Raw genomic sequence first — 27,857 nt, 5'->3', positions numbered from 1 at the left:
CATTCAACAGCATCGGAATTTTTGTGTGATGCCAAATCGGGAGATTTTCCTCTGTAAATTCTTTAGTGCGGTAGGGGGAATGCTGTATCGGGTTTGTTGATATATTTTGTGGTTGTTTGACACGTCGTTTTTCAAGCTCATATGAACGCAAAATAAATATTTTTAACTTAGATTTTCAGTGTCCACGAAAACTACCCTCCGCTTTGACCAACGACAGGCATCGCATCATAAGGCACCCCACGTCGCGAACCGAACCTGACGGACTAACATCGATCAAACAAGCAGCTAAACCGGGTGACGCGTGGTGTGGGAACGCTACGACTAGAGAGGCGAGAGTGATACATTCCGTGTATTTCATTCGTGGAGCTGTCCGAGCTGAATCTCCCGGCCGCTATGAACCGAGACGTGGCGCGGCTGATGGAGCACATGCGGAAGGAGGACGGCTACGCCTCTGTCATGCAGAGTCTGGAGCGGTTGGTGGCCTCGCACCCGGAGCTGTGCGACGCTGACGACTATCGCGAGCAGCTTTTGGCGCTGGTGCGCTCGTCGCGCTGCCAGCGCCGGCTGCAGAACCTGGTTCAGCAGACGGTGCTCAGCCGGCCGGACCTGCTGTATCCGCCCGGTTACCCGCTCGAGGCCATTCAGGAGCCCCTCGACTACATGCGGCGGGCCCAGCGCGCCTGGGAGCGCCGCCTCTACAAGTCGCTCAACGCCATGAGCGCTGAGCTCGGTGTACCTCTGGCGCGTCTCCGGCCGCCGGCTCAGCAGCAGAAGATGGTCGAGCGGCCGGAGGAGGCGTCTCAGGACGAGCCAGTCGAGTTGGAGCGATTCCGACCCGTCTACGCACCCAAAGACTTCCTGGAGGTGCTGACACGAGTGGAGAACCCCAACTACGCGGCCTCGAGCAGCGACTTCCTGTACGGAATGGTGCGTCTGCCGCTATCCGTGCCCGACCTGGCCGAGCTTCGGCAGCAGTTCGAGGAGCTGGGCAGCTCACGGCTGCAGCACCTCAGCATGTCTGCCGACCTGCCGGCCGCTGGTAAACCGCACCTCAGCGTCGCCCAGTACCGGGAGATGCTCGGCGCCCGACTCCTAGAGCTGGACGACGCGCCGGCCGCGCGTGAGTTCGCCAAACTGGGCGTGCCGCAGAGCCAGCGTGGCGAGCTCTGGTGTCAGATGCTGGGAGTACGGCCGGACGCGAGGCACACGGCACAGCTGGAGGAGCTGGATCGGGCTGTGCTGCAGCACCAGCTGCTCGCCGACCGGCTCGTGGCACGTGACGTTCAGCTGACCGCCGGCAACGACGACCAGTACTTTGTGTTTTCGGAGCTGCTGCGCGCGACTCTACTGCGCTTTCTTCGTCACACAGCACCGCTGAAAGCACTGACACCGCTCCCAGGCCGGCCGGCGCGTGCGACCGCCGCCGGATCGCCTGACACCCCTCTAGCGTACCCGCCGTGCGGTGTGGTGCCCTTCCACGGCTTCTCCATGTATCTAGCACCGCTCTGTTTCGTTCTCAGTGACCCGACGCGGCTGCTGATGGCATTCGAGCGGCTGTACTCGCGGTACTTTGTACTCCTCCACACGCTCTCCAGCCGTCCGGACGGCATCGTCAGTCTCAGCCTACTGCTGGAGCGGCTGCTGCGCGAGCACGAGCTGACGCTGTGGCTGCACTGCCGACGGTGTCGCGTCCAGCCGCTGCGGCTCGTCTTCCGGTGGCTGGTGCGCGCCTTCTCGGGCTACCTGCGCGTCAGCCAGCTGCTGCCGCTGTGGGAGCTGGTGCTGGCCTACGACTCGCTGCGTCCGCTGGCGCTGCTGGCCGCCGCCGTGCTGGCCTACCGGCGCGCCAGCCTGCTGGCCGCCACCAGCCAGCAGACCATGGAAGCCGTGCTGGCCGACCTCTCCTCCATCCGCGTGCTGCCGCTGCTGCGCGCCGTGCTGGGACGATGGACCGCCTGACCTGGGCTGGGGCGTCGGCGTCTGACCCGCTACAGGTCGGTCCGTCACCCCGGGCAGAGGAGCGCCGCAGGTCTGTGTCGTCCCAGACTGAGCTAGACAGACGTCTAGCCCGTTGCGCCTTCACGGAAGCATGACAGACGTCGGTCGTTATATGAGCATAATCTTTCTGCGACACTGTAAGTGTAGAAGCATGTAATTCAATTAACTTTTTCATTACAGGAATCCGCGATCTAGGTTAAGTCAAACACCTATTTGCCTTTTGTTTTATTACAGAAGCGGACACGTCGAATCAACCCAGGACAAAGTGCCATTGGTCCAACCTGCATCAAGTATTGTACTATCAACACCAATACATGACAATGTAAAGCTCGATGTATCGGTGGTATCACCCGGTACTTGATGCGTCCAGAAAATTACCCGTGTAGGATAATTGGTCGCAAATAAAGGTTTCATAAGACAAGCAATTCGTATTACGATCAACAAGGCTTCTATGATTCTGAAAGAGTTAGAACAAAATACGCAATATCACACCTAGCACAATACCGATCCCAGCAATTATCTTCCCAGAGATGAAAAAGCACAGCAATGTCCGTTCCACAGCCAACAGCGGAGTAATGCTCTTTCCACAGCGTCAATAGGTCTCTTCCACAGCCCATTTCCTATCACATTACACGCGTCCAGTAACTCAAGAAAATGAATCACAAATAAGACTCTCATCTCCAGATAAAATGATTCAGATCACACGGAAGGAGTGATAGAAGTCAATGCGTTTCACGTACATGAAGGCAATAACCATCATTTATCAATCTCAGCGTTGCGATAGTATTTTTCTTCCAAATTTCAAATCACGGGATAGAAATTACATCCAGCTATGCGGCTGGTAGTCATCAACTCACAGTCCAGCACATTTCTAGTGTTATGCTCCGTTGAATAACCACAGTCAATCGCTTCGATTAAATTTCCTTGCTTCATCCATTCCAGCATGCTTAAATTGCACCTTGAAATGACATTTCCGAAAATGTAGCTATCGTGTGCAACAAAGCTCAATCACCTCCAAACAGTCTGGTAACATCCAAACTCTTACTAGCGTGGATCACAGACATATGACCGTTGGCACTACATAACTGACATACTGTCCCAAGCAAACGCTGTACCACTGTCAAGGCGGCATGAGCTGCCACACTGTTCCTTCCGTGCCGTGAATTTGTGAAATGTTTTGGAAGCCGCTCTTCCGACACGTCGCAAGACAAACAGCAGCGTAATGTGATATTGTTCGAGTTAAAAAGCAAGTCAGAAGTGTGTACTCGGTGTAAGATATGAGCGAAATAAGCCCGAAAAGACAGCAAACTTGCCGCGTAAAAATACTTTGAAAGTTCCTACATGCAGTCTAAATGTTTTAACGCCAGTTTGAGACATTGCTAAAATATAGGACAAAGGAGGACATTAAGGACAATCGGAGCTAATGATCGCGCAATGCCGAAAGCTTGTCGAAGTTTTCTTTTGGATCAGCAATTTTAATTTAGAAAGCATGAGAGCTAGAATTCTTAATATTCTTATTTTTTAATTCCTATACACTTCAAATATGTTAATTACCAGTTAGAGCTTGCCGGGCTTAGTTAGTCTCTAATTCGTATTCATTATATGACTTACTCAGTTTGTACGGCATATCTGTCCTTCACTTTACAAGTGAGGTGTTGATGCCGCTCGTGCTGTTAATTGGATCATGCGCCAGTTGATTATTGCGGTAGCTGTACAATTCAAACCGGGTCCGCCTACTGCTTGTAGACGATTCATTAACACCTCTCTGTGATAACCACCAAACTTAGGCAGTGTCCTGTCTATCGTAACAGAGGGAGAGTAGAGCATGAAGGGTCGTCAGTTCAAACCGCGCAGTGTCAGCTGTCTTGTGTGGCCGGTTCGCTTCCCGTTCACATTGTGTAGATGCTGGGGTTGAACGGCAGACCCCGGCGGATCGCCACCAGGGCGTCACGCACGGTCGACTGCAGTCGGGGGAGGCGCAGCGTCACGGCGAGATCGCGCACGTCACGCAGCGTCTCGTCCAGACGCTGCAGCGTGCGGCACAGGTTCCCCTGGTCGCTTTCCCGCGGCAATCGGACGTTACGCAGCTCCTGCAACAGGACAAGTTGGAGAGAGAGTCAGCGGGCGGAACCGAGGACAGGCGAGACATTTAAGCCGTGATCTACATTTAACACGACTGAAACTTCTACTGTCCAGCATCCACCGGAATATTCACTAGTAGCACACCTCATGCGCACATTTATCATCATGCACCTTTATCATCCAGTGAGACGAAAAACGCGCCTTCATATCACGGCAGCAGATGACAAACCCTGAACACCTTATCGCCCTCTCCAGCACAAGCGTCCCAGCCTCGGGCAATGAGCGAGGAGTTGGACTCACCATTCCGCCAGCCCAGTCGAGAACGGCCTCGATCAACTCAAACTGCAGCGACATCTCCTCGTCTGTGCGAGTATGTAGTCCGTTCCTCTCCTGCACTTTGTCGATATGACGAGCGATCTTCAGCATCCGGACAACGCCCTGCGGCGGAGCAAAACCGACACAGAGCTCGTGTGATCAGCAGATTAGATAGAGGTCATCCCACACAGCAGCGCGTGACCACAGCTGTGCTTCACACGGCGGTTTATTTTGGGTTGTGACGTTATATACGCCCCCAAGTGAAAACGAATTAAGACTAAGAATGGATCAGCGAACGACAGTGGAGAGCGTAGGAGAAATCTGTTGTTACGTTGAGCTAAAGAAACGAAAACAGCCGACACCTATCACACATCTGTAGAGCTGCAAACATTAATCAAATGCAACCTAAAAATAGCCAGCATCTCTGGACAGCCTTCAAGAAATTCATCGAGCCAACAGAACGCCTCCAACCCTTTTCCATTACCAGCCCACCTCTAAATCTCCCACACAACCGCCGAATCTTGCCTGTCCTCACCTCTCTGAGAGCGGCTGGCAGACGCGCGGTGTCTGGCTCCTGCCTTCCCGGCTCCTTCGTAACCACTACCAGCACGTGTGACACGGCAGACAAAAGAGCAGCCAGCTGAGGCGACGTCAGGCCGTCAAGAGCGTTGTTACAGACCAGCTCGGTGACCAGAAGTTGACGGTAGCCCACTCCGCAGGCCGCCTTGCCCTTGCCGGTCACTGGCGGGTCGGACGGTCAGAGCACGTGGTCAGAGGGTTCACGATCAGGAAGGCAGCGGCCACGGTGCCGAGGTGGCGGTCAAAGGAGTCATGGTCAAACGGGGGGTTGAGGAGGGTCACAGTCAGGGTCTCATGCCAGCGAGCTGAGCCCAGTCTTACCAAGTCAACTTCTTGTTTATCATCAAACCATTTTATCTGACATTACTAAGAGAAAATAACACCAACACATCCAGTGCGTACTAAAATCACACCCAGCCTCACCCCGGCCGCTGCTGTCGACGTAACCGAGCTCCTTGAGGACCTGCATCATCGCCGAGGTTTCATCGTTCCAGTGATCCAGTTCCTTCTGCTGTGTGTACAGCTGGTCAGCAGCGAGCGCGGCCTCCAGCTGGCGGTCGAAGTAGTGAAAGTCAATCAGTAGGCACAGGAACAATACATGATAGCTCACACATTATATATCTCTGAAGCCATAACGTTTCACTAGGAATAACGGATAACAGTGTCGAGAGGCGACTTTTATAGCGAAGTACCTAATGCGACAGCGTTAGAGTTCGACGGTTGTACAATGTACATTTGCATCAGCTACAGAATACTGAATTAATCGACTGATGATATAAGTACAAATGTTATCATCAATCATCAAACAAAAAACACATGACGATTATAACACCAGCCAATCAATCCTCCTAGTCAGTCAGCCTCACCCCACCATACCCCAATATAACTCAGAAACCCCCTCTACACAACAGAAGAAATAAAGGTTTACACAACAGGAACACAAGTCCAACGCTCTACCGACTGAGCTACGGGACAGGCTGACCCCTACTGCCACGCGTGGTGAGAGCACGCGTTCCCGGTTATAACAGTCCGGGTTCGAAGACCGACGGGCGCGTGACATTTATGAGCCTCATGAGTCATGACAGGTATGGTTGAGGTTGGTGGCAGGCCGCAGCCAGGCAAAATCAGTGAGGAGACCGGCCGTGCGCTGCTATGTGCGCACGTTCAACCTTTGACTCCAAATTCTGCCATAGAACCCGAATAGCGCGATCGGAGGGTAGAGCCTAGAGGGCAGGGTCAACACAAGCTTCGCTAAGCTTCGCTCTGTCCCTGTGAATCCTTCCATTCAAAAAGGCTCGGACTAAATTTATGTTTTAAAAAATCACCGTCCACCTTTCCACCTACCGTGTGGACGATTTCTTCCCGCTCCATGCCGCGGTACCGGTCCTCCAGCTGCTGACGAAGCTCCGTCAGCCTCTCCGACTCTGGCGGCGGTGCCACGGGTCCTTCAGAGAGTTCAACCAGCCGACCGACGGCGGCGGCGCAGGCCGGCCACGGCTGCCGGTCGGCGAACCGAGCCATTGTTCGCTCACGAACATCGTCCAGCACGGAGAGAGGCGCTGGGGGAAGCAGGGAAGGGGTGTTATGCTTCTCAGTGTTTTATGTGCTTATCAGTTGCAGTAAGAAATGCCCATGCCAATTCCTACTGACTTCTACTGTCCTGGTCTAAGCGCTTAGCACAGGGTGTCCATGTCTTGGGTATTTTGACCGTTTTCTATTTATTTGCTTTTTATGCAGCCATAAAAATATACATTTCGAAAGTCCTATGTCATTGAGTATCACCTAACTACACTTACAGGTTACCACTGAGATGACCTGAAATAGCTTCGGCTCGGAATGATGATACTCTGACGGAAATGATAATGACATAGGCGCTGGAACCGGGGGGGGGGGGAGCAGTGGGGGCAGCTTGCCCCCCCCCCCCCCCAACTGTGAGACGGTATACCGCACTTTTTATACAAATGTTTTCTTTTGTGTTTGAAAAGGCCAAGGGATGAAAGATAAGTGGCCTAAAACCGGTGAGGAAACTAGATTTGGGGGTGCCCTAGGCTCTATTATGGTGTGCCCCCCCCCCCCCCCCCCCAGTCTGAAAGTAGTTCCCACGCCCCTGGATAACGATCGTAGCTGTTGGAGGTGGAATTGAGGGAGCCCGTTATTGATAAAGTCCATCTTTGGAATGTGTATAATGTCCGGCATAGAAGAAATCTCTGAAGAAGCCTCGCAAGACGACGTCCAAGAGCTGAAATCGGGTGAATAAGAGCTCACTCTTCAACACGCTTCGGACTGTTGCGGCGGTAAGAGAAACACGTTGTCACTGCATTCACACTGCGATGTCCGGGGTGTCGATCCAGCCAGCTAGCTTCGCCAGTCGCAATGATCGCTCCCGCATCTGTTTCTGCTCCAAGAAGCGCTCCAGCGACGGAGCGAAGCTGTCAGTGCCGTGATGCCCCGTTTGTTTCCCTGGCTGACTTCGAAAATAAGCGATGATGCCAGGATGAGACCGATAGTCGCATTTTCTGTCAACTGCCACCTTTTTGCCGTGAAGGGGTTTGGACAACACTGCACAAAAGTGGTAGGTACGTTCTCAGGTGGGCCGCGATGCTGAAGTCCCATGGTCCATCCGTGATCTTTCCGCGTTTTTTTTACGAAATAACCGGTAGTTGGGTGTTACTCAAACCAGGCACGCATTTTTAACCGGCCTTCTCATGTCTTGCGCGTTGAAGTGACGAGTCTGGATGCAGTGGGGTTCGAATGGAGGAACCTACCTACATGTACTGCGGATTGTGCTACCTTCGGGAACGAGGTTTTGATGCAGACATTACAGAAATTTCATAGGGTCATCGTCATTCACAAGTACCATACTTTTAAGGGTTGGCATGATGTCGATCACATCAACAAGTTATTTAAAATGTGGACTATGTGGCCCTTAATTGAATACAGCTCATACTATTAAAATACGACCTAAACATGCCGGAAGAAGTTCTTACATGGACACCCGGCACAAAACAGATATTGCGTGGGTTCAGCAAGAGAAGCGACTGATAACCTTACTATTCCACCAAAGTATGGTGCCACAGCAGCCAGCAAGTCCAAGTGTTTCTTAGTAAAACTCATTTCTTCCGCAAAGCTAAGTGTATCAGCCTGTTCCGTCTTCGCAAAGCCCATCGAAACATGACTAAGTAAAGCTCGGTGTCTCGGCAAAGCTAAACATCTCAGCAAGGCTCAATATCTCAGCAAAGCTCAATAGCGCAGCAAAGCCAAAAGCCTCAGCAAAAGGTCGATAGCTCAGCAAAATCCCAATGTCTCAGCAAAGCTCAATATCACAGCATAGCCCAAAGCCTCAGCAAAAGCACAATGTATCAGCAAAGCTCGCTGCCTCTGAAAGGATCAATGTCCCAACAAAGCTCAGTTTCAGCACAGCTCGTCGGTGCAGTGTCCTCAGCAAACTCTTCAACAAAGCTAAATGTTCAGCAAAGCTCAATGTCTCAGCGAAGCCATATTTAAGCATAAGCTCTCTGTCTCATCCAAGCTCATATCCGACGTAGCAGCCGCAGTGATCTGTATCGCGCCGCTCCAAGCGCCGCTGTGTCCGCCTCGCTCGCTCTCTCGGCCACCTGCCTGTCACGCTCTCCGCCAGGTAGAACTCCACGTCCGCCCAGCCAACCGTCATTTCTTCATGCGCCGCCACCCGGCCAGCCGAGACCTCGGGGCGCAGCAGCGACGGCCGCAGGGCGGCGGCGGCGCGGCGGGCCAGCTCCCTGTCCGGCTCGCGAGTCGGCTCAGCGGGCGGCGGGGGGTCACGAGGCGCGCTGAGCGTCAGCACTGTGTGCTGAGTACACTCCAGCTGATTGCGGTCCACCTGAGAGGACTGGAGACACCGGCCATAGGTTCACTACCAGTGTAGCAGCGGTACGGCACGGGAGGGTATTGTATTGTGTAGATGAGTCTGTGTGTGTAAGGGGAAGGAAGCTTGGCGGAGAATCTAGAAGAGCTGGGTTGGTCAACTGATGAGACAAGCAGGAATACAGTTTATCGAAAGAGATATAAGTTAGTGCGAGTAAGACAATGAACTAAGTCACGATTTGTGAAGAAAAACTATAACTGATCCAGATCAACACATATAAACTCCAGTGACGCACCCAAGTCGCAAAGAACCAGTTCCAATTCCCACCAAAGCATCCACACTGCCCCACCACAAACACACAACACTGCATGCCCGCCTTCTCCTCTCCCATGCACTGATGAAACCGTCCACCCGCCACTTTGTCTCGACTTACCTTCATGACAATAGCGAGTCGACGCTCGATTTTATCGGAGCTTATCACCGCTACCTTCCCCCGAGCCGGATTACCGCCCTCACACAACTTCTTCACGTGCTCCCTCTGTAGAAACAGTAGACACCGATTACAAAAAAAAAAGTAGAAATAACATAAGTGCTTGAGACAAATGAATTCATCAGGGCATCTACTTACTACAGCAACGTAAAGTTTGTCAATTTTGTCAGCTTGCAGCAGTTATTTTTTTTATTCATTTACCTAACTATTTATGTATGTTTTGGTTACCTTCACGATTACAGTTATTTCTTGCCTCATTCTACCTAACGTTGCCGATTTTCACCACTTTTCAATTAGTGATCATCATTTCACCAGTTTTTTTTTCCGGCTTCGTGGACTGCTACTAAAGAAAGTCACTTCCGCCAAAACGTCACCCCCGCCTGATCCAAAATCTTCAGCTTAAGAACAAACTCCTTAAGTTTGGCGCTAATTTTTCCTAGTCTAGCCTAGCCACATCACTCCAAGAAGTGAGCTAGTACTATTGCAGTTTCAGTATCGTACAATCTGAATCGGATGTCGCCCCGACCCCTGGGCAGTCTGTGATTTCGGCGAATCCCGATCAGCCTCTCACTATTTTTCCGTCATTCATTCATTCATTCATTCATTCATTACATTTTCGCCGTTCTGGCCCCCATACTCCAGTCGCTCTCACCCTATCCCTGCCTGCTCTCACCCCATCCCTGCCCGCTCTCACCCCATCCCTGCCCGCTCTCACCCTGCTCCAGTCCGTTCTCACCCCACCTCTGCTCGTTCTCACCCTCTCCTCCTGCACCAGTGCCACCAGCTCCTCACACTGACTGCGCAAGCGAGCGGCGTCGATCGCGCTTAGTCGGGCGCCCACCTCCTCGTTCCGTAGTCTGCCGACAGACCCAGGTTGGCGACAGCTTAGCGTAGCGCCAGGCAGCGGCCGAGGGCAGCGACAGTTGGGAAAAGCTCCGGTAGCAGTCAGGAAGCAGTTAAAATCGTACGGGGATCTATCATTTCTCATTCAAAAGTTCATTATTTTTAAACATATGACTATGAATATATTATTATAGGTCTATGCTGAGCGGTGCGTATCAACGACGGTAACATGACCACGAACTGTGATGTACGGTAACTACTGCAATGAAGCAACAGAACGAGAGCACTATGAATACTGTGATAAGCGTGCTAGAAAATGTCGGGTTTAGCAGTCTGACGACCGGAGGCTGTCTTCTGTCTAGCGTCTAGCCGGGGCGTCACCGGGTTCCTATCCCTCACCTCTCCAGCTGCGCCTGAACTTCAGATGGACTGCTGCGGCCCCACAGCGCGAAACTGTTCCAGACGACGCTGGCGGCGCCGCGGCCCGTGCTCAGCATGTTAAGTAGCATAAAGAACGTGAGCCGAAACTGGGACCGAATGGGGTCCGGCGGCGCTGGCAAGGGGAGGCGACTTGTCACTTATACAGACGCACAAACATTCACCATTCATCCCGCAAAACAAGCTGTACGCTAGATTATCCCCCTGAGCCCATCCAAACCAGAAAGGACCCCGTCCTGTGCCTTGCCTACCCACTAGAGACGACAGTGTGACGCAGTGTGGCCCTGCTTGAACACTCACATTGAGGCGAAAACATGCAGTTTGGCCCTATCTGGACACTGTGGATACTTACTTGAGACGACAGTATGCAGTTTCGCCCTGTCAGGACAGCGAGGCACAGCCATGATGATCACTGTACCACTTTGATCCTTGCCGCGTCGGCCCGCCCGACCCGACATCTGAATGTACTCGCCTGGAAATAGCAGGCACCGCATGATAGGGAAACACGTCACGAGTTGGAGGAGTAAGAAGACTGTTATAGCGCGTACCAGTAGCAGAGGCGGCAGAATAGGGCCAAGGGCGGGCACGCGGCCGATCGACATACACGTGCAGCAAATAAGCTCCGTACACGAATACTGGCGAAACTCACATTTACGGAGAAGCAGTATCACAATGCCTTGAGGAACTTTTAGAGTATTTGTTGTAAAAGGCAGGGCCCAGGTCGTCTGATTTTAGTGATTCAGGCAACATTCAACCTCAGCTAAACACTTCATCACTAAAACAGTAAGGTCTCACGGCTTTTGGGGAGTACATAACCACTAGAAAGTATGTAGATTGTGGGTGTTGTGTTGTTATTATGTAGGATAAATGATGTTAAATAGAAAACAGGTTTAGCAAATCAGCCGAGCATCAGCACCATTAGAAAAGTCACCCCTGTTAACAGACACACGATCTCGGACGTATGTGAGCCCTTTCACAACCAGGGCGGCCCAACATACGTACTGGGTAGCAGATAGCGCTCCGACGACCCGTCAAATTTGATCAGAGAGTCAAACACCACCGTCCGTGTGGGCATGTTGATACCGATTGAGAGCGTCTCCGTGGCGAACAGGACCTGAAACACAGCACGTCCGGTAAATCAGACACACTACCCGAGACTGGACATTCTCTAATGCAACCATATATCGACACCTTTTTTTAAACCCCACATTTGTTCTCCGGTGAATTTCAGACAAGTTGGTTAGAGACCTTCAAAAAAGGTACAATCACTCTATTTTTCTCAAGTTTGTCTATCTTGGCAGATAAAGCAATACCAGAACAGGCCTACGAACACACATATTTGATCAGGATCGGACGACTGGACACTTTTAAAAGGAGATCTTTCGTGCCTCCCGGAAATTCACGGGAGAGCAGAATATGTGGGGTTTAAAAAAAAAGGTGTCGAAATATCGACAGAATGAGCAGTAACAGCATATCATGAGCGCGAGAGCAAAAACAGAAACATCGACGATCCGACATTAAATCACCAAGACGGGTAACTATATTCAATTTGACTTTGTCTAAATGTCGAATGTGGGCGAGCTAACAAACCCAAGTCTCCAAGATACCGTTTCCCGCTTACAACTGTGTACAAACCTTCACCAATCCATCTTGGAAGAGGAGCTCCACTGTTTCTTTGAGGAAGGGCAGCATACCAGCATGGTGCACTCCTAGACCTCTCAGTAGAAACTCCCGCATCGACTTGACCTGATGGCGAACAGTTCGGCAAAGGTCACTCAGAGTTCACTGTTCAGCCATCAACCAGTCACACACTTGGCTACAGAACAATGTCCTCTATGTGTGGAACTGCTTTATCCATGGAATTCATGGGATATCAAATAAAATGTCTAAAAAAAAAAAACACACAGTCTCACATCCAACCGTGCAAAATACGGTTGGATGTGAGACCTAGTTAGCAAAGCAGGATGTCGCGCTTATTAAGCGTGATGCATCATCATTAATCGACGCGTTTTTCCAAACCCCATATCTGTTTTCCGTGAATTTTCGGGAAGCACAAAAGATCCCAATAAAAAAGTGTCCAATCATTCAATCCTGATCAAATATGTGCGCTAGTAAGCTTCTTCTGACATTTCTTGATGTGCCAAGACAGACAAGCTTGAGAACACCGAGAAACTGTACCTTTTTTTAAGATTTCTTTTCAACCTGTCGGAAATTCACGGGAGAACAGATGTGGGGTTTGGAAAAATACAGCGATTTGTGCATTATCAGTTCCGTCACAAAAGAAAAGAGAACATTCACCCCTTCTAGAAAAAACACGTAGCTGCCAGACATCACATTCTAACTAGCCTCGAATCCTCTTATTGACCCCCGATGGCAACCCTACAACCAAACCGTCTTCACGACTCTAAAAAGCTCTGCCCCCGCTGGCCTCTCGCTTACCTCAGACTCCAGAGCGGCAACTCTCAACCATAATCCCCATCAAACCTCCTCACCGAGTTGAGGTGACGATCGCCCGAGTCCAGGTGCGTCTCCAGCATCCTCAGACGAGCGCGAATCCTCTGTTTCTCCTCATCACTGGTTAGGTCCATGTGTCCCAGCACAGCCACCGTCGAGTCACAACGCCGCCGGGACGAGACAAACACTATGGCCGGCAGCAGGGAGGAACTCTCCATGTGACGCACCAGGTCGCCCCAGTCCTCTTGTGTCGGGGAAGGTGGGCGTTGGCGGCGCCCCGACCCGCCCCCGCCGCCACCGCCGTGGCTCCGCTGCTGCTGCAGTCTGGGGTGGGCCCTCTGGTTGGCGTTTCCGTGATATGTGGAGTGCCGTCTCCGTGGTCTGCCACGGTTGTCGGCAGCGGCGGTAACGGGTGCTACAGAGTTGCTCCTGCTTAACCGTCGGCGCCTGGTCGATTCAAAGGCCAGTTGGTAGCTGCAGTGAACATAGACATGATAGATGGTTAGAACGCTGCCACTACCAAATACCAATTACCAAATACCAATGTGAGTGAGAAGTGTCATTCATCATATCTCATAATACGAACACCTTCCGCTTCTGACAGTTTAAAAATTACGTAAGTTCATTAGTCAACACATGACAAACATACACAAATCTATGATCCAACCGCCCTTAGCCCTGCACGTACTTATCGTTCGAAAAGATGCCGTTATGGTCGAGCACAGTGAAGGTGCGCTTTGGCTGCAAATCGGCATCCCGCAGCTCCTGAGCGGGCCCGGTGTAAAGCTGGTGTTCTAGCGGTACCGGTCGGTTCGGGCAGCTGACTACGAACACAGGCCGAGACTGGGGGAGCACACGGCCCAACGGTGAGCACAGGGAGCACGCAAAGAGCAATAAAACTCGGCATCGGGGCACAGTTTCAGCTCGAAACAGTGGCCCTACTCGGCAGATTTGTAATATCATCCCTGAATGTGGGCAAATATCGCCTCACTACACCCCAATGAATATGTCGTCATGCTGTTTATCTGTTCAACATAAAACAACGAAAGCTGATCAAATCACAGACTAGACAAGCTCCATAGACTGGAGACACAGCTGCTCAGTCGGCCGCCGGACGTACCTTAATGCCTCCGACCCAGGCGGCGAGATCCATGGCGTTAGGTACTGTGGCCGAGAGCATCAGAAGACTGACGGTCGGCGGCAGCAGGATCAGGCACTCCTCCCAGATGTGACCCCTCTGAAGAGCACACATAGACAAATACACATCGCTAATGGCCGTTTGGCTTTAGTCAGAGGGAGAGTGAGGGAATGTCGTGAATGGATTGCTTCGGTGTTACACCAGAGACACCTACAAGGTATATAAAGTGACTAGTCTGCTGATACGATATCCAGCGTAACAGACCGTTTACATCACAGGTCGGATTATGCCTTGGATGTGAGGAATAAGACTTCTGAGGGGGCAATTTTAATTGAATAATGTTTGTTTGTTTGTTTTGTTTTGTTGGGTTAGGCCCTTTCGGTCCAATTAGACCATTTCAGAGCCGGGAGGATGATAGGATATAGGGGGAGACATTGGTCTGGGCAGGCACCCTAGTGAGTCGCCGGGGTTGAGCCCGTCCAGAGGACAGGCCACCCAGCCCCAAGGCACTCACTGCACCCGGCTACGGGGTGCGCTCCCTCGGGAGCAGCGGTGCCGCTCCAAGGGAGCAGCCCGCATGAGATAAAGTTGCCTGTCCAGCCCGGAGGGGGGTTGTGGCGTGGAGGCATTAGCGTCGCCACGGGGGGGCAAGCGGGGCAGCTTGCCCCCCCCCCCCCCCAACCTCGGACCGGGCATCCCCTGAGATCGATACAGATCCGATGAGATTTTGGAGTCGGGAAAAAATGGGGGTACCTTTCTGAGAATGCCTGTGAGGTCAGACTCGGTTGGAGCGTGCAGTTCAAACCAGAGTCTGACTCGCAGTCGCCAAAATCTTCAAGACTCCGAGTCCAGACTCGGAAATGTCAATGCTGCGATCCATTCCATGTTCCTAGTTCGTTCTTTATTACATTTTACAGCTGATTTTCATAAGTTTTGGAGTGCTGACACAATTTTCGTTCAAAGCGTGAAACGAAATCTTAGGGGCATTTCTCAACTCTCGTCAAATGTCTGCGACAGGCTCAAGTACCGTACAAGTGTCGCAGGGCTCATGAGCTTGCTTTAAACAAAGGCTCCTAAGGAGCTCCACTGAGCCCTAAAGAAGCTTTCAGAGGGCCCAAACTGGCCTCTGAAAGTTCCACTGGTGTCCATGTTCTCTGAGGGCCCATACAGGGATCTTCGAGCCTTCGAAGTTCGAACATTTCTGAGAACCTTAACTGGCCTCTGATAGTTCAGTCAAACTTTGGAGGCGACAGACCTTGCTAACCCCAAGCCGGCATCTGAGGGGTCACAGCTCACGTGTCCCTCTGAGGTCCGCAACACCATGTTTATTATGTCCCTACGTAGGGTCCTTAGGGATTCGACACAGACCCCGAGGGTTCACACTGTTATCCGAGGGCTCCAGGCTCACCCTGGGCCTAGTCTCTTAGCGCCCGCCGCCCACACTGGCTTCTGAGGGCCCCACCTTGGGCTCGGAAAGCCCTAAAGCACCACGTACACGTAAATATTTGAGGTGACCCACGCCGATCTCCGGGACCCTAAGCATGCTTCTGAGAGTCAGCACTGACCCTTAGTGGCCTGAAATGGCCTGGAAGTCCCAAACCTATCTCTGATGGATCCCTTGCCGCTATGCCGTGCGTAACTTTTGGTTCCGTTTAACAGTTTTTGTGCACGTTTGCAGCGCTTCCCTTCACACGAAAAACGAGAAACTTTTGTTCACACTCGAGTGAACAAAACACTTCCTCTCACTAGAGCAAAGATGAATTAGGTACTTCCGATTCACACTTCCGACATTCACTCTCCGCCGAATGCCCAACTTAGCTACGATCGGCGGCTGGGATAAGTCCTATGCATTTCACGTAAAACCTCTGCATGCATGCGTGAATGGAGGTTTTAGCAGGGTGATCCGATTAAATGGAGCGTTTTTCACCTTTTTCTGGGTAATGATCATTAGAGTCGAGCGTCTGCACAGGGGCCCTATGCAGTGCGTCGGCAATCGCAGCCACTATATACTAGTTATAATTCTACCAGTCGTTTTTGTCATGGAATTTCAAAATTTCGAATTTTTCTGTAAAAGTTACATGTCATAGCTAGAAGGAAACCTTTGTCACCATCGGATTCCTCGCACCATTGCGCGTCGAATGATATGTAAAACGAGTGAGTAAAGACTGGGGAAAGGCAAGTTTTAACACAAAAGTTGATTTTGCCCCCCCCCCCCCCCAACCGAAAATCTCTGGCGACGCCTATGCGTGGAGGAGAAGGATTTCAGTCTCCTGAGGATAGAAGCACGGAACGGTGAATTGAATAAACGCAGTATTGCGAATCTAGCATAGTAAAACGGTCAACGAATCCTGTTTCTACGCGTGTGACTATCATGTGACTATCATCTACTGAAAGTATGAATCCTTGTGACAGAGTCTGTATGTATGTTTGTTTGCCTGTATGTATTAGAATACTCCCATCGTTTCCGTAGTGTAGTGGTTATCACGTCCGCTTCACACGCGGAAGGTCCCCGGTTCGATCCCGGGCGGGAACAGCTCTTTGCTGCGATTTGAGATAACCGAATATCACAAGCCCGCCGTGCATCGTTTCAGAGCCGTGGGGCTGAAACACTTGATTACATCTCAAAAAATCACATCTGAATTAAGTAGCGAGCAAAGCATCATCATTTCAATACCCGTGTCCTGTAGTGTCGCAGTCAACACAACGTTTTAACACACAAATTACTTCACATTAGACGAGCGCGTCCGCCACGCCTGCCCACACGAACCCCGCTGCGTCGGGCCGATTCCTGCCAGCGTTACTCACGTCCACCTGGTCGATATAGTGCACCTCGTCCAAGACGACAGTGCGCAGTCGCTCCGTCAGCCACGGCCGGTTGTAAAGCATCGAGCGCAGGATCTCTGTCGTGCAGATGAGACAGGGCGCGTCCTCGTTCAGCTGGGTGTCGCCCGTCAGAATGCCGACCGAGCTGAACTGACTGCGCAGCTCGCAAAACTTCTGGTTGGAGAGCGCCTTCACCGGAGAGGTGTAGATTACCCTGCGTGTGGAGGGGGGGGGGGGGGGAGATCCGTTATCTCGACCATATCCAGCTGACAGATGATCATCACGTCAGCGCTGATGTGACGAATAAAGGAGAGCATAGAAGTGGAAACTGACAAAATATTGTCCACAGGCGCCATTAGGAGGAAGAATGGTTTGACTTCAATAAGATCGTAGCTTCAAAAGTCCTAATCAAACAACACTTTGCAGCAGTTAGGTCAAATAAAAAGCAAATTCAATCAAAGGAAGACAGATGATCCGCCTGGGCCCAACCATATATTTTGAAGTTGGATAAATTAAAACACGTAAAGCACGGTGAAGTGCCCGTCATTCATCGCCGCACTGTCACATCACACTAGTCCAAAACTACCACAAAATGCGGGCGCGACGCTGGGAGCTCTCACCTATCGCCATCGGCGAGAGCACGGGCGATGGCGTACTCGGCAATGGCCGTTTTACCGGCCGACGTGTGAGCCACCACGAGCACGTTCTCACCGCGCTCAATCAGTCCGATGGCCTGCCGGGGTCACACAGGGTCAGTCAGGGCGCTGATAGGTCAACACGGGGCACAGTTACTCAGGATGGGATCAGAGGAAGAGGAGGATGAATTGGGGGTTTTGGGGCGCCCGGAAAAAAACAAATTCGTCAACATCATCCTATGATCCCATCCTGAGTAACTGTGCTCCAGTATAGGAGGTTATCAATTTCACCGGATGACGGCATTTATTCATGCGTTCAGCAGCAGCAACAGGCTGCTGTTAGCCTGTTATAACTCCCCACCACAGCTCTATGAGAATTCACCCCGTGAGCGGCGTCCAGCTCCTCGTTCTGTACCTGTTTCTGAAACGTGTCGAGCTCGAACTCGAACGTCCTGACGTCCGGATCGGGCACGCCGTCGGGCGGCGTCTCGTTCGGGTCGACCCGGCGCGCCCATCCCAGCTCCGCCCTCGGCGGGGGCACAGTGTCAGTCTCCAGAACAGGCCACACTGGCTCCGCCACCTGGAGACGGGAAGTGCTTGTGGTTGATAGTAATAACACAAACTACAAACAGTGCGTAAGTGAAACATTTAACGCATAGACGGACTGAGGCTATAAGATAGGTAAATAGGGCAAACTAGCGCTCCCAAAACGGTTAGCGCGTTAGTGTAAAATACTGATAGATAACTTCATATTTTGTATCCAACGAAGCTCATGCATGCGTATTGCGCTTACTCTAAAGCACATCAAACATTCCCACGAGTATGATTCTCACTAGTATGATTCCTACCCCCGTAACCGTACCTCGAGAAGTTGATCCATTCCCTCATCGTCCGTGTCCGGTGGAGAGGTTTCTCGGTCTGCTCCGGTCACGTCGACAGGCCGCGAGAGGTCACCAGAGGTCAGAGGGGTGAGCAGGTCATCCTCAAGAGTCGCCGCGTCCCCGGCCGGCCCGACCGCCGGCGGAGGTGGGTCCTCCAGCCCGCCGCTCAGTCCCGGAGCAACGGTTAGGTACTCATCTGAGGGTAAGTCAGGCAGGGAAAAGAGTAACTGGCTGGACTGGCGAGTCATTGAAGCATGGGGGCTGGTTAACCCTCGCGGGCCCGGGGGGGCGTTTTTCGCCCCCCCCCCCCCCCCTGGCGAATATTTGCGATAGCTCCCGAACGCTTAAGGATAGGAAAACGAAACTTTCAGTACCTTTTCTCCCATCAATTTGACATCTTCTGAAGTAAAAAATTTGGACCTAGCCCCCTTGATGACGTCACAAGGTCCATTTTTCTAGACCCCTGCACGGCAAACTTCGGCGTCACAGACGCAAACTTCAAATAGCTGCTAAAAATAGAGTTTTAGAGATAATGACAAATTACGAGCACGGTTGTGTAGCGTTTGACCTAGAGCAAAAAAGAAAAATAGTTTTGGTGACCTGAGGTCAGAGGTCAGGTCAACGACCCCGAAATGTGGTTTTAGTTTTTCGCAAATAACTTCGACAAAAATGGTCCTAGAGCTACGGCAGTGGTACCATCGCATTCGCCTTGTCAAGCCGCGTCGAATGATGTATATTTTGTTTGGAAAAGGTCAAGTTTTATGTTGACCTCATGTGACCTCGAATGACCTCTGGTTGACCTTGACACATGAAAGGTCGTTTATGATGGATTTGTACCCGCTGATCACGAATCTGGCATCTATTTTCCTCTAAGCCTTCATTTAGAGCTTCCGGATGGCAAAATTGTCTTATTTATTATTACTAACTTGAATTAGTGAAATAGCCTCTAGCAGGGATACTCTTCAATGACCTTGACCTTTGAGCAGCCTTGTATCGTAAGAGGAACCACAAATAGGGAACTGATAAGCCTCAAAACATTTTAAAACATCTTGAAAGTTAGCATGCAAGATGTGCGAAAAAGTGCCAAGTTTGAGGTCAATTTTGAGCGTGACCTTGACCTTGACCTTTAATTTTGAGCACATTTTCGGAATCCTCAGATTCTCTTCTTTCGTTTGACACCCAATTTTGCCGGTTTGATGCCGCCTGCCGTCCTCTAGAAGGCTTACTTTGAGATCACTACACATGTGCCGGTTTTTGCCTTTGACCTTGACCTCTGACCTTGAAAATTGATCTGAGGTCAAAAATTTTAGGTGCTTTAGAATCGTCTCGTAAGGACCTTTCGTTTGGTATCGCTTTTGTTTCCGTAGATTCCTTATTTACGGAGTTAGACAGGGGGGCGAAAAACGCCCCCCCCCCCCGGGCTGCGGTGGTTGGGATTACCCCCCGGGCCCGGCCGGGTTAAGGAAAGAGCAGAACACCTCATGCTTCTCAAAACGTGTGGAAGCCGTAGTACGTATCAGTGGAGGTGCCACTTCAGATTTCATATTGAGAACACATTCTCGAAGAATCCTTCTTCAATACGCCATCTCATCAGGAAGCCACACATCATAGCACTCACCTGGATCTAGAATATCGCCGCTGCCGCCATCGCCGCCGCCGCCGAGGACATCCGGGAACGAAATGTCATCAAAGCGGCAGAACTCTGCCGGCGCCGGGGGAACGACGAGGCCTTCGGCCACCGTGCTGCGCTCCACAGGAGTCTCCCGGAACGTCAGGTCATCGCGGGACACCTGCCCAGAGAAAGGCACTCCGTCTGAGCCGAGCCCATACATCGAGCAGACTGCGGCCGGCGCCGGGAGGGTTGCATGTTTGTATTATCACGCTGTCAGCGCAGGGAGGGACTGCCAGCACAGTCATGTGATGCATCAACGCATCACAGTACAGTTAGCCTATTCCATCACTAACCATCTTGTCCCAGCTCCACCGAACACTTGGCCAATTACTGTCCTACCGGTGTATGTACATTGTCTAGTGCCCACCGCTACCCACTCCTCTACGCCCCTCCCCACCCCCTAGCCCTCATACGATCTCCAGCCGATAGTGATTACTAATCACTGATTAGCTATGGTCCTCTCATGGTCCACCCACGAATCACGATCCAGCCACGGTCTCGCAGCAGCCCAGTCACGTACCAGCAGGGTCGTCTGTGCAGGGGCCGGCTCGGCATACAGCAGCTGTCGCCCGGCGACTTCCAAGTTGGCAATGGCTCCACCCCTGCGGAGAAAGCCAACCTCAGAAGAAGAAAAAACAGCATATAAAATGAGAAAGTGGCGGCACCATGAGGCTCCAATCTGATATTTACATGGTAGGTACTTATATGTCATAAAGATTTGCGACCTCGCAGAATGAACACTAGCATAAATGCTAGTGACAGACAAATCTGTCTAGTGCACATCAATATTAAAAACATCCCTTGCCTGTTCTCCTTGGGGACAAAATATGTGTGAGAGCACCACCAATTGAAAGGAGCACAGTTAACCTGCGACAAAGTGATATAATACCGCATGCTTTGACTTTTTCACTGCTAATTCCTTTGATCAAGGATAAGAACGGAACAATTGATGATACTTCAAATTATAGAGCTATTGCCCTCTCCACCACAATTTCAAAGATTTTGGAACTTATTTTAGTGGAGCGCTTACAGCCGTATTTGCAAACGAACGATGCTCAGTTTGGATTTAAGCCAGGGAGCTCAACCACACATGCAGCCCTTGTTCTGAAAGAAACGGTCCACTTTTACACAAAACAGGGAAGTCCTGTATATGCTTGTTTTTTAGATGCAAGCAAAGCGTTTGATCGAGTTTGTCATTCGAAGCTTTTCCAAATTCTAGCTGGAAGAGGAGCACCTTTGCCTTATCTTAAACTTCTTATTCGATGGTACAGGTCGCAAAAAATGGGAGTCCAATGGGCTGATAGTGTGTCGTCTTCTTTCTCTGTTACAAATGGTGTCCGACAGGGTGGAAACTTATCTCCACTGTTATTTAGTGTTTATATTGATGAACTCCTTGAGAGTTTGAGGGCAATGAATGTTGGCTGTCATATTGATGGTCAGCCTGTGAATGCTCTGGCTTACGCAGACGATATTGTCCTGCTCTCGCCATCGAGGGGAGGGCTGCAGAAATTAGTAAACAAGTGCGAAGAGTTTGCACTGTCCAGGGACCTGAAATTCAATGTAAAGAAAACTGTATGCATGGAATTCTCTCCGCATCGCTCATGCCCATCAGCTCACTTGTCGGACTCAAAGCCACCGGTCATAACTCTCAGAGGCGGTAACCTTAGCTGGGTTAATCAGTTTAGATACTTGGGTCACATAATTGATAATAAGCTTGGCGATGGCTCTGACATGCGTAGGATCAAACGTACCTTATATTATAATACAAATATGCTTATTTCTCTTGTTGGAGATGCCTACAAGGGAATTCAGGTGAAGTTGTTTCGCTCATATTGTGCAAATATGTATGGCTGTGAGCTCTGGGATATGATGAGTGATAAGAAGGCCTTTCGTGAACTATGTGTTGCTTATCACTCTTGCATCAAGAAATTAGTAGGTGTACCTAAATCGTCAAGGAATCATCCACTATGCCAGGCACTGTCCATTCTGCCTTGCAAAATGTATGTGGCGTATAGGCAGCTTCTGTTTTACATACGACTATTATCATGTGATAATGCTATCATACGCACTATGTTTGATGGTGAGGTTGGCAGAACAGGCATTATGGCTACCTTGCATGGTGCCATTCGCCGTGAATACCGTCTCATGCAGCTGGATCTGAGCTCTGTGAGTCATGCTGATGTGTCAAATGTTTTTAGCTCAGCGCTCAAACGCATAGTCGAAAATGGTTAGCCTGTGAACACGAACGAGCTGGAATGTTCAGTGTCTCTCTGTGGTATGTATTTGTGTTGGTGACTGTCTGTATTTGTGTTATGTGCCTCTGATGGCATGAAATAAACGGTATTATTATTATTTATTATAATGAACGGTTGGTCAAAATTTGGCCATGGTGCAGTGTCACTGGCACTGAACAGTCGCTGGCCTATCAGACAATAATATCACATAATGTTCTCATTGTTCTCCACCAGTGTCTACGAGCCTGAGTTCAAATCTGATAATATTTCAATCCCGAAACCAAGGGTATGACTGAGAAGTAACTCGACTGTGGAAGACATGGGTACCATGTCAATCAACTCGACCTTGTCAAGATAAGAACCGAGATCAGTAGTCGCACTGTCCTTATCGTAGTGCTGACACCTTCAATCGCTCACTGTTCTGATTGCAGCGCATCGGCACTTTGAAAAGGTTTCTGGCTTAATATCGAACTTACTAAGATATCAATCATAGACTACTCTATATCGGATTGATAGTTAGTAAACATAGGAAGCATATTAAACAATCATAGACTAGTTACTCCATGATTAGGTATGAAAAGGCACCATGAATCCGTCTTTTTGTCACATCGCAAGTTTCTGCATACGCCGGATCTTCAGAGAAAAACAAGCGCAACTGTTGCACAAAATGGAAATAAATGGAACTGTTATGAGTTACGCATGATTTATGGCTGAAGAACCGCAATGAAAAGCAGCTCAAACACATTTCAGAAGAGGCTGATCTAAATAGCTGTTCAGATGTTTAACCATATTCTGCTGATATAGGGAAAACGTGTCAAAAAGCCATTACTTACCATTGGGCTTCATCTCCCAGACCAGTGGGCTGTTGTGCAAATATACATGGAAGGCTGTGCTCCAGTAGCTCCTCAAGGCTAGGACCTGGTAAAGGTCCATTGCCACTGCCCTGAAAATGAACCAGGGTAACCTATAAGTAATGAATTATGTATGACGAAGGATATGCTCCTATTTAATAAGGGCATGGAAATTGAGCAAGTGTGTAAACTTTTGAACTAGGAATGATTTTGACAGATATTGAGAGCAATGAGCATGTAGGCCATACATGTTAGAATAAGGAGAAAAAGTAAATCATGGCACTAAAAAAAGGCAGTTCAATGAAAAGCAATCCAATCAAGATATATATACCTAGTCTTGATGAAATCAGGGAGTGTTTAAAACTTGAAGAAGAGAAGGTAAGGATATAATTGTCCATAGATTATTATTGACATCGTTGACAATTGACATTCTTTGTTGGTCATCATATCACAATCACACAAGCATCACCAACTTCTGAAATCATAATTTTATGCAAGCATAGGTAAGTACGAGTATGTTCATCTTCTAAACACTTGACAGAATATGGTGAATTTTTGTACCAAAAATTTACCAAATCACTCACCTCTGGCATCTCTTATGCTGTCTGGCTGTTGCCTGATCTATCACAAGTGTTTAGGTTTTCATTACCAGAAACTGAAAAACATGTTTGTTTGTAGCAATTCAAATGATACAGTGATTCTTACACTAACTATAAATGCACCAGACATGTGCATGGTTTACAGAAAATGCATCATTTGTTTTGTTTGTTTGTTTGTTTGTTGGGGGTTTGGGGCGCGCCGACTGCGAGGTCATTTTGCGCCCAGTAAATGTATCAAGGTCCTGGGAAGTGGGAAAAGGGCATCTGATCCCACAGATCTTCTTGGATCCAATGACATCATTGATCCAGCTCACCAATTTACCAAAACATCCATTGTTATCATCAATCTAAGCCTTTGTTTTGCCTAGGGATCTGGTCAGATCATGTAAAGAAGCACTAATTGCAATTAGTCATAGTTCTGTTCTAGGGATTTCATGTGATAACAAATCACAATTCATAGTTTTATGGCTCTTACTGAAATGAACCACCTGCAAACATAGTTTTGTGTGGTGTGATCCACATGGATCATAAATCTCTGTCCTTGGTTTGTTGTCAGATCCTGGTTGCACTTCAACTTTGAACTCAGTTGCAAAAGTCCTGGTTCAAAGAGGGACAGGCATCAGGTGCTCAATGTTAATGAGGCTCTAGTCCTGAAGGGTATGGTTGAAGCTGGTGGCAGACAATAGCCATCTGAAGTCAGTGAGCAGGACTGGCTGTGTGCTGCTTTGTGTATACACTATACATTCAACCTCAGACTCTAAATTCTGTCATATACCAGGAATTGCACTGCACAATCATGGGAGGGTGGGCAGCAGTCAACATGAAAATCTCAGCTTTGTTAGTGGGGGCCCATACCTTGTGAATCCTTCCATTCAAAAGGTTCAGCTTAACCCTCGCATGTGTAGGGGGGGGGGGGGGTCGGATGGACCCCCCCCCCCCATGGTTTTTCGCGAATAACTCGCGTAAAAAGCGGCCGATCGCGACGAATCTTTCAGTACCCTCGCATTGATCAATTTGACACCTACCCTGAAAATTTCATGACCCTGACCCAAATGACCTTTGACCTGTGACCTCTTTTCCGAGACCATGTTTGGCCGGAATCGCGATTCGGCGTACGTCGGCTCGCATTAGCCGCGCGTTTGCAAGCTTTTCGTGGTTTCAAACGTTCAAACATGTGATTTGATGTTGCTCCCATGCATTAGGGTGGGTGTCAAGGTCACCTGAAGGTCAGGTCAGGTCATTGACCTTTGGTGACCTCGGGTGACCTCGGTTCACTTTTTCGAGTTTTACATGTTTCTAGGCTAGTTTTTGGAGCTGAATTCGAATTTAGCAACCATTTGAACATTTACGAAGTAGTTTTGGTGCCTTCGTAACATGTTACGAAGCTGTCAGAGGCGGTTGACACGTACTACGAATACCCGTCACGACGCCTACTGATTGACCTGACCTGACCTGACCCGACCTGGTCTAAATGCTTAAAGACATCATCTGTGATCAAAACTAACACGATATTCGTGATCAGCCCCCCGAAAAACCCCTTAGCAGCCACACTTTACGACTTTCTAATAGGTCCCGATTTTCCCGACTTTGGGTCATTGACCTGACCTGGAAGTTCAACCAATGACCTAGGACCTTAAAATTGGGTATCATCGGCTTCCTCTCGTCACGGGCAACACGCTCGTTTTTTCCGCGAAGCTCTAGCTCGATCAGGGGCCAAACGGCAAGGGGGGGGGTCCAACCGACCCCCCCCCCCCCCGACACATTAGAAGCTGGAAAACGCCGCACACATGCGAGGGTTAATTAATCAAAATCCTGAGATCACAGATCCAGATAGATTCCTATATTTTCAACCACTTAACCTAAAAATATTTGACTTACCATTGCTTACAATCTATTCATGTGGGGAACTGTTTCCTTAACCCTCGCACCGACGGGGGGGGGCGGATATCCGCCCCCCCCCCATCCGCCCCCCCCCCTGAGGTTTTTCGCGAATAGCGGGAAAACCGCGGCGCGTAGCGCCGCGAAATTTGGTATGACTATAACCTCATCAATTTTACACATGGTGTGCAAGTTTGAACCTCCTACCTTTTAAGGTCAGGTCAGCAGGTCACTTTGAATGACCCAACCTCAAGTCACTTTTTTGCAACTTTGTCACCGTGCCAGAGCTACAGTAGATGTCGGAGGCCTTTGAAAGTCGCAGGATATTATTAGGTCATTAGTAGCTACAATTTGTATATCTCGGAATTTTGATATCGGTGACCTAAGGTCAGGTCAATTTCGCGACCTCCCCATTATAAGTCAATGGGGGAAAAATCAACTCCCTGTTTTTACCACTAAAACGGGTCGGAATGGTCCCATATACCATACATGACTTCATATACGATCAACCTTCACTACCTTGAGGTCTGTTTTGCTGTTGGGCAGCTGTGAGGTCATGTGACGTCATCAAAGGTCACCAAAGGTTTTTGGCCAATAACTCCGTACAGGAACAAGATACAGACGCGTGGATGGTCTCATTGTGTTCAGCTCGTCAAGACGCATCGAATGCTATACATGATGACCTCGAGGTCACGTGACCTGAGGTCAACCTTTGACCTTGACCTTTCGATGTCAACATATATATCATTCGATGCGGATTGACGAGAGGATCACGATGATGCCCTTAGTTTGTTCCTATCTTGACTAATTCGAAAGTTATTCGAGAAAAACTCTCCATATCTAGCGCCGCCATTTTGACTTTTTCGACCCCTGTGACGTCATCTTTGACCTGACCTGAAAATGACCTTAGTAAAAATTGTAGATCTTGGCCGTGCGTATCCGATGCCGTTTACCGCTTGTCGCTATCTTGCTTCGTTCTCGAGATCTCAGGGGGGGGGGGCGGTCATCCGCCCCCCCCCCCCCGTCGGTGCGAAGTTGGCGCAGACCCCCCGTCGGTGCGCGGGTTAACCCCTGACCCCAGGTCAGGCAAAAATGGGGTAGGCCAAGGGGTAGGCAAAAATCAGTAGGTCAGGTTAGGTCAGGTAAGGTTAGGTCCAAGGTTGTATTAGTTTTTATCAGGCCATATTTTATTTTCAGTCTTTTTATTTTTCTATTTTATGGAATTCTAGAGTGCTCTGTTACGATACAACTTTGCCACACCTGGCACACATGGCGCGTGAACATCGAAATGGCGTCTGTAGTGTAATTTTGTTGTACGAAATACAGTTGGTGTAATTGAAATAATCGAAAATTGTTATCCATTTGAGCATTTTCATTAAGGTTTCCATGTTATTTAGCATGGGGCCGACTATAGAAAATGTGTGATTTGATAGGCGAAGGTCTTAAAAATCACCATACTTTCATTTTAATGTGGGTCATGGGATCCAATGGGATGATACATCCTAACTTACTGATTGTTTGAATTGGACAAATTAATTCGGAGATTTGCGCCAGCCCGCACTACCGCAACAAGCAAGGCAAAATTTTGCTACAGAGTTTTCAAGTCTGCACTTGTGAAAACAACACAAAGTGTTCTCATTCTCTCTACTAAGCTTGAGCTGCTTGAGCTTGAGCCACTTGAGAGCTATGGTGTCACCGGTGTCACCATCCAGCATCCAAGGCCCAGTATCCACCATTATCATCAAGGTCGCCAGGACAATGACTCAGCTCAGAAGTTGTGGGCTTCCTGTTCTTCTTTTCAGACTGTCAAGCTGCGTGAACAGAGCCAACAAAAAATCTGGTTGACAATTCGTACATACGTCATTCAGGAAGCAAACAAATATCTCTAGCAAAGTCTTGAACAGGTTTTGCGCCATTATTCGACTCAAGTACACCTTATTTTGTAGCACTGCAGTCGGCCTTGACCTTGGCAATTTTCTTGGCAACATTATTTAACCGCTATCCTTACAGCCCTCTTATATCTCAAGTGCAGCGGTGAAGAATAAGTTTATTTTTGCATTATTACAATGAATATAAGCAACTTCATTACTCGTTTTGATTCTG

General features: G+C 49.5%; 2 protein-coding genes and 1 non-coding gene across 3 annotated transcripts; 2 read left to right on the top strand and 1 right to left on the bottom strand.

The window, feature by feature from the left end:
• The first annotated feature begins 183 nt into the window (after positions 1-183).
• On the top strand, positions 184-2,688 carry LOC122368149 (TBC1 domain family member 19-like). The gene has a single exon (XM_043341819.1). It carries the CDS (start codon positions 394-396, stop codon positions 1,957-1,959), a length of 1,566 nt encoding a protein of 521 aa, XP_043197754.1. The 5' UTR covers positions 184-393; the 3' UTR covers positions 1,960-2,688.
• Positions 2,688-27,368, bottom strand: LOC122368148 (helicase SKI2W-like). The gene is made up of 24 exons (XM_043341817.1): positions 27,266-27,368; positions 23,862-23,932; positions 23,260-23,369; positions 20,713-20,794; positions 20,139-20,310; positions 18,502-18,716; positions 18,055-18,219; positions 17,625-17,737; positions 16,987-17,218; positions 14,164-14,280; positions 13,732-13,886; positions 13,082-13,517; positions 12,225-12,335; positions 11,592-11,703; positions 10,942-11,061; positions 10,551-10,704; positions 10,066-10,165; positions 9,252-9,356; positions 8,593-8,842; positions 6,319-6,533; positions 5,398-5,524; positions 4,931-5,136; positions 4,381-4,518; positions 2,688-4,088 (listed from the first exon to the last, which is right to left on the bottom strand). Exons 2-24 carry the CDS (start codon positions 23,868-23,870, stop codon positions 3,888-3,890), a joined length of 3,645 nt encoding a protein of 1,214 aa, XP_043197752.1. The 5' UTR covers positions 23,871-23,932; positions 27,266-27,368; the 3' UTR covers positions 2,688-3,887.
• Trnav-cac lies at positions 16,642-16,714 on the top strand. The gene has a single exon. It is a non-coding gene; the product is annotated as a tRNA-Val (tRNA).
• Positions 27,369-27,857: the final 489 nt, after the last annotated feature.

The sequence above is a fragment of the Amphibalanus amphitrite genome, unplaced genomic scaffold (genome assembly GCF_019059575.1).
Source record: "Amphibalanus amphitrite isolate SeventyFive unplaced genomic scaffold, NRLGWU_Aamphi_draft 000927F_arrow, whole genome shotgun sequence".
Lineage (NCBI taxonomy): Eukaryota > Metazoa > Arthropoda > Thecostraca > Balanomorpha > Balanidae > Amphibalanus > Amphibalanus amphitrite.
This window is presented reverse-complemented; position numbering and strand designations above follow the sequence as displayed.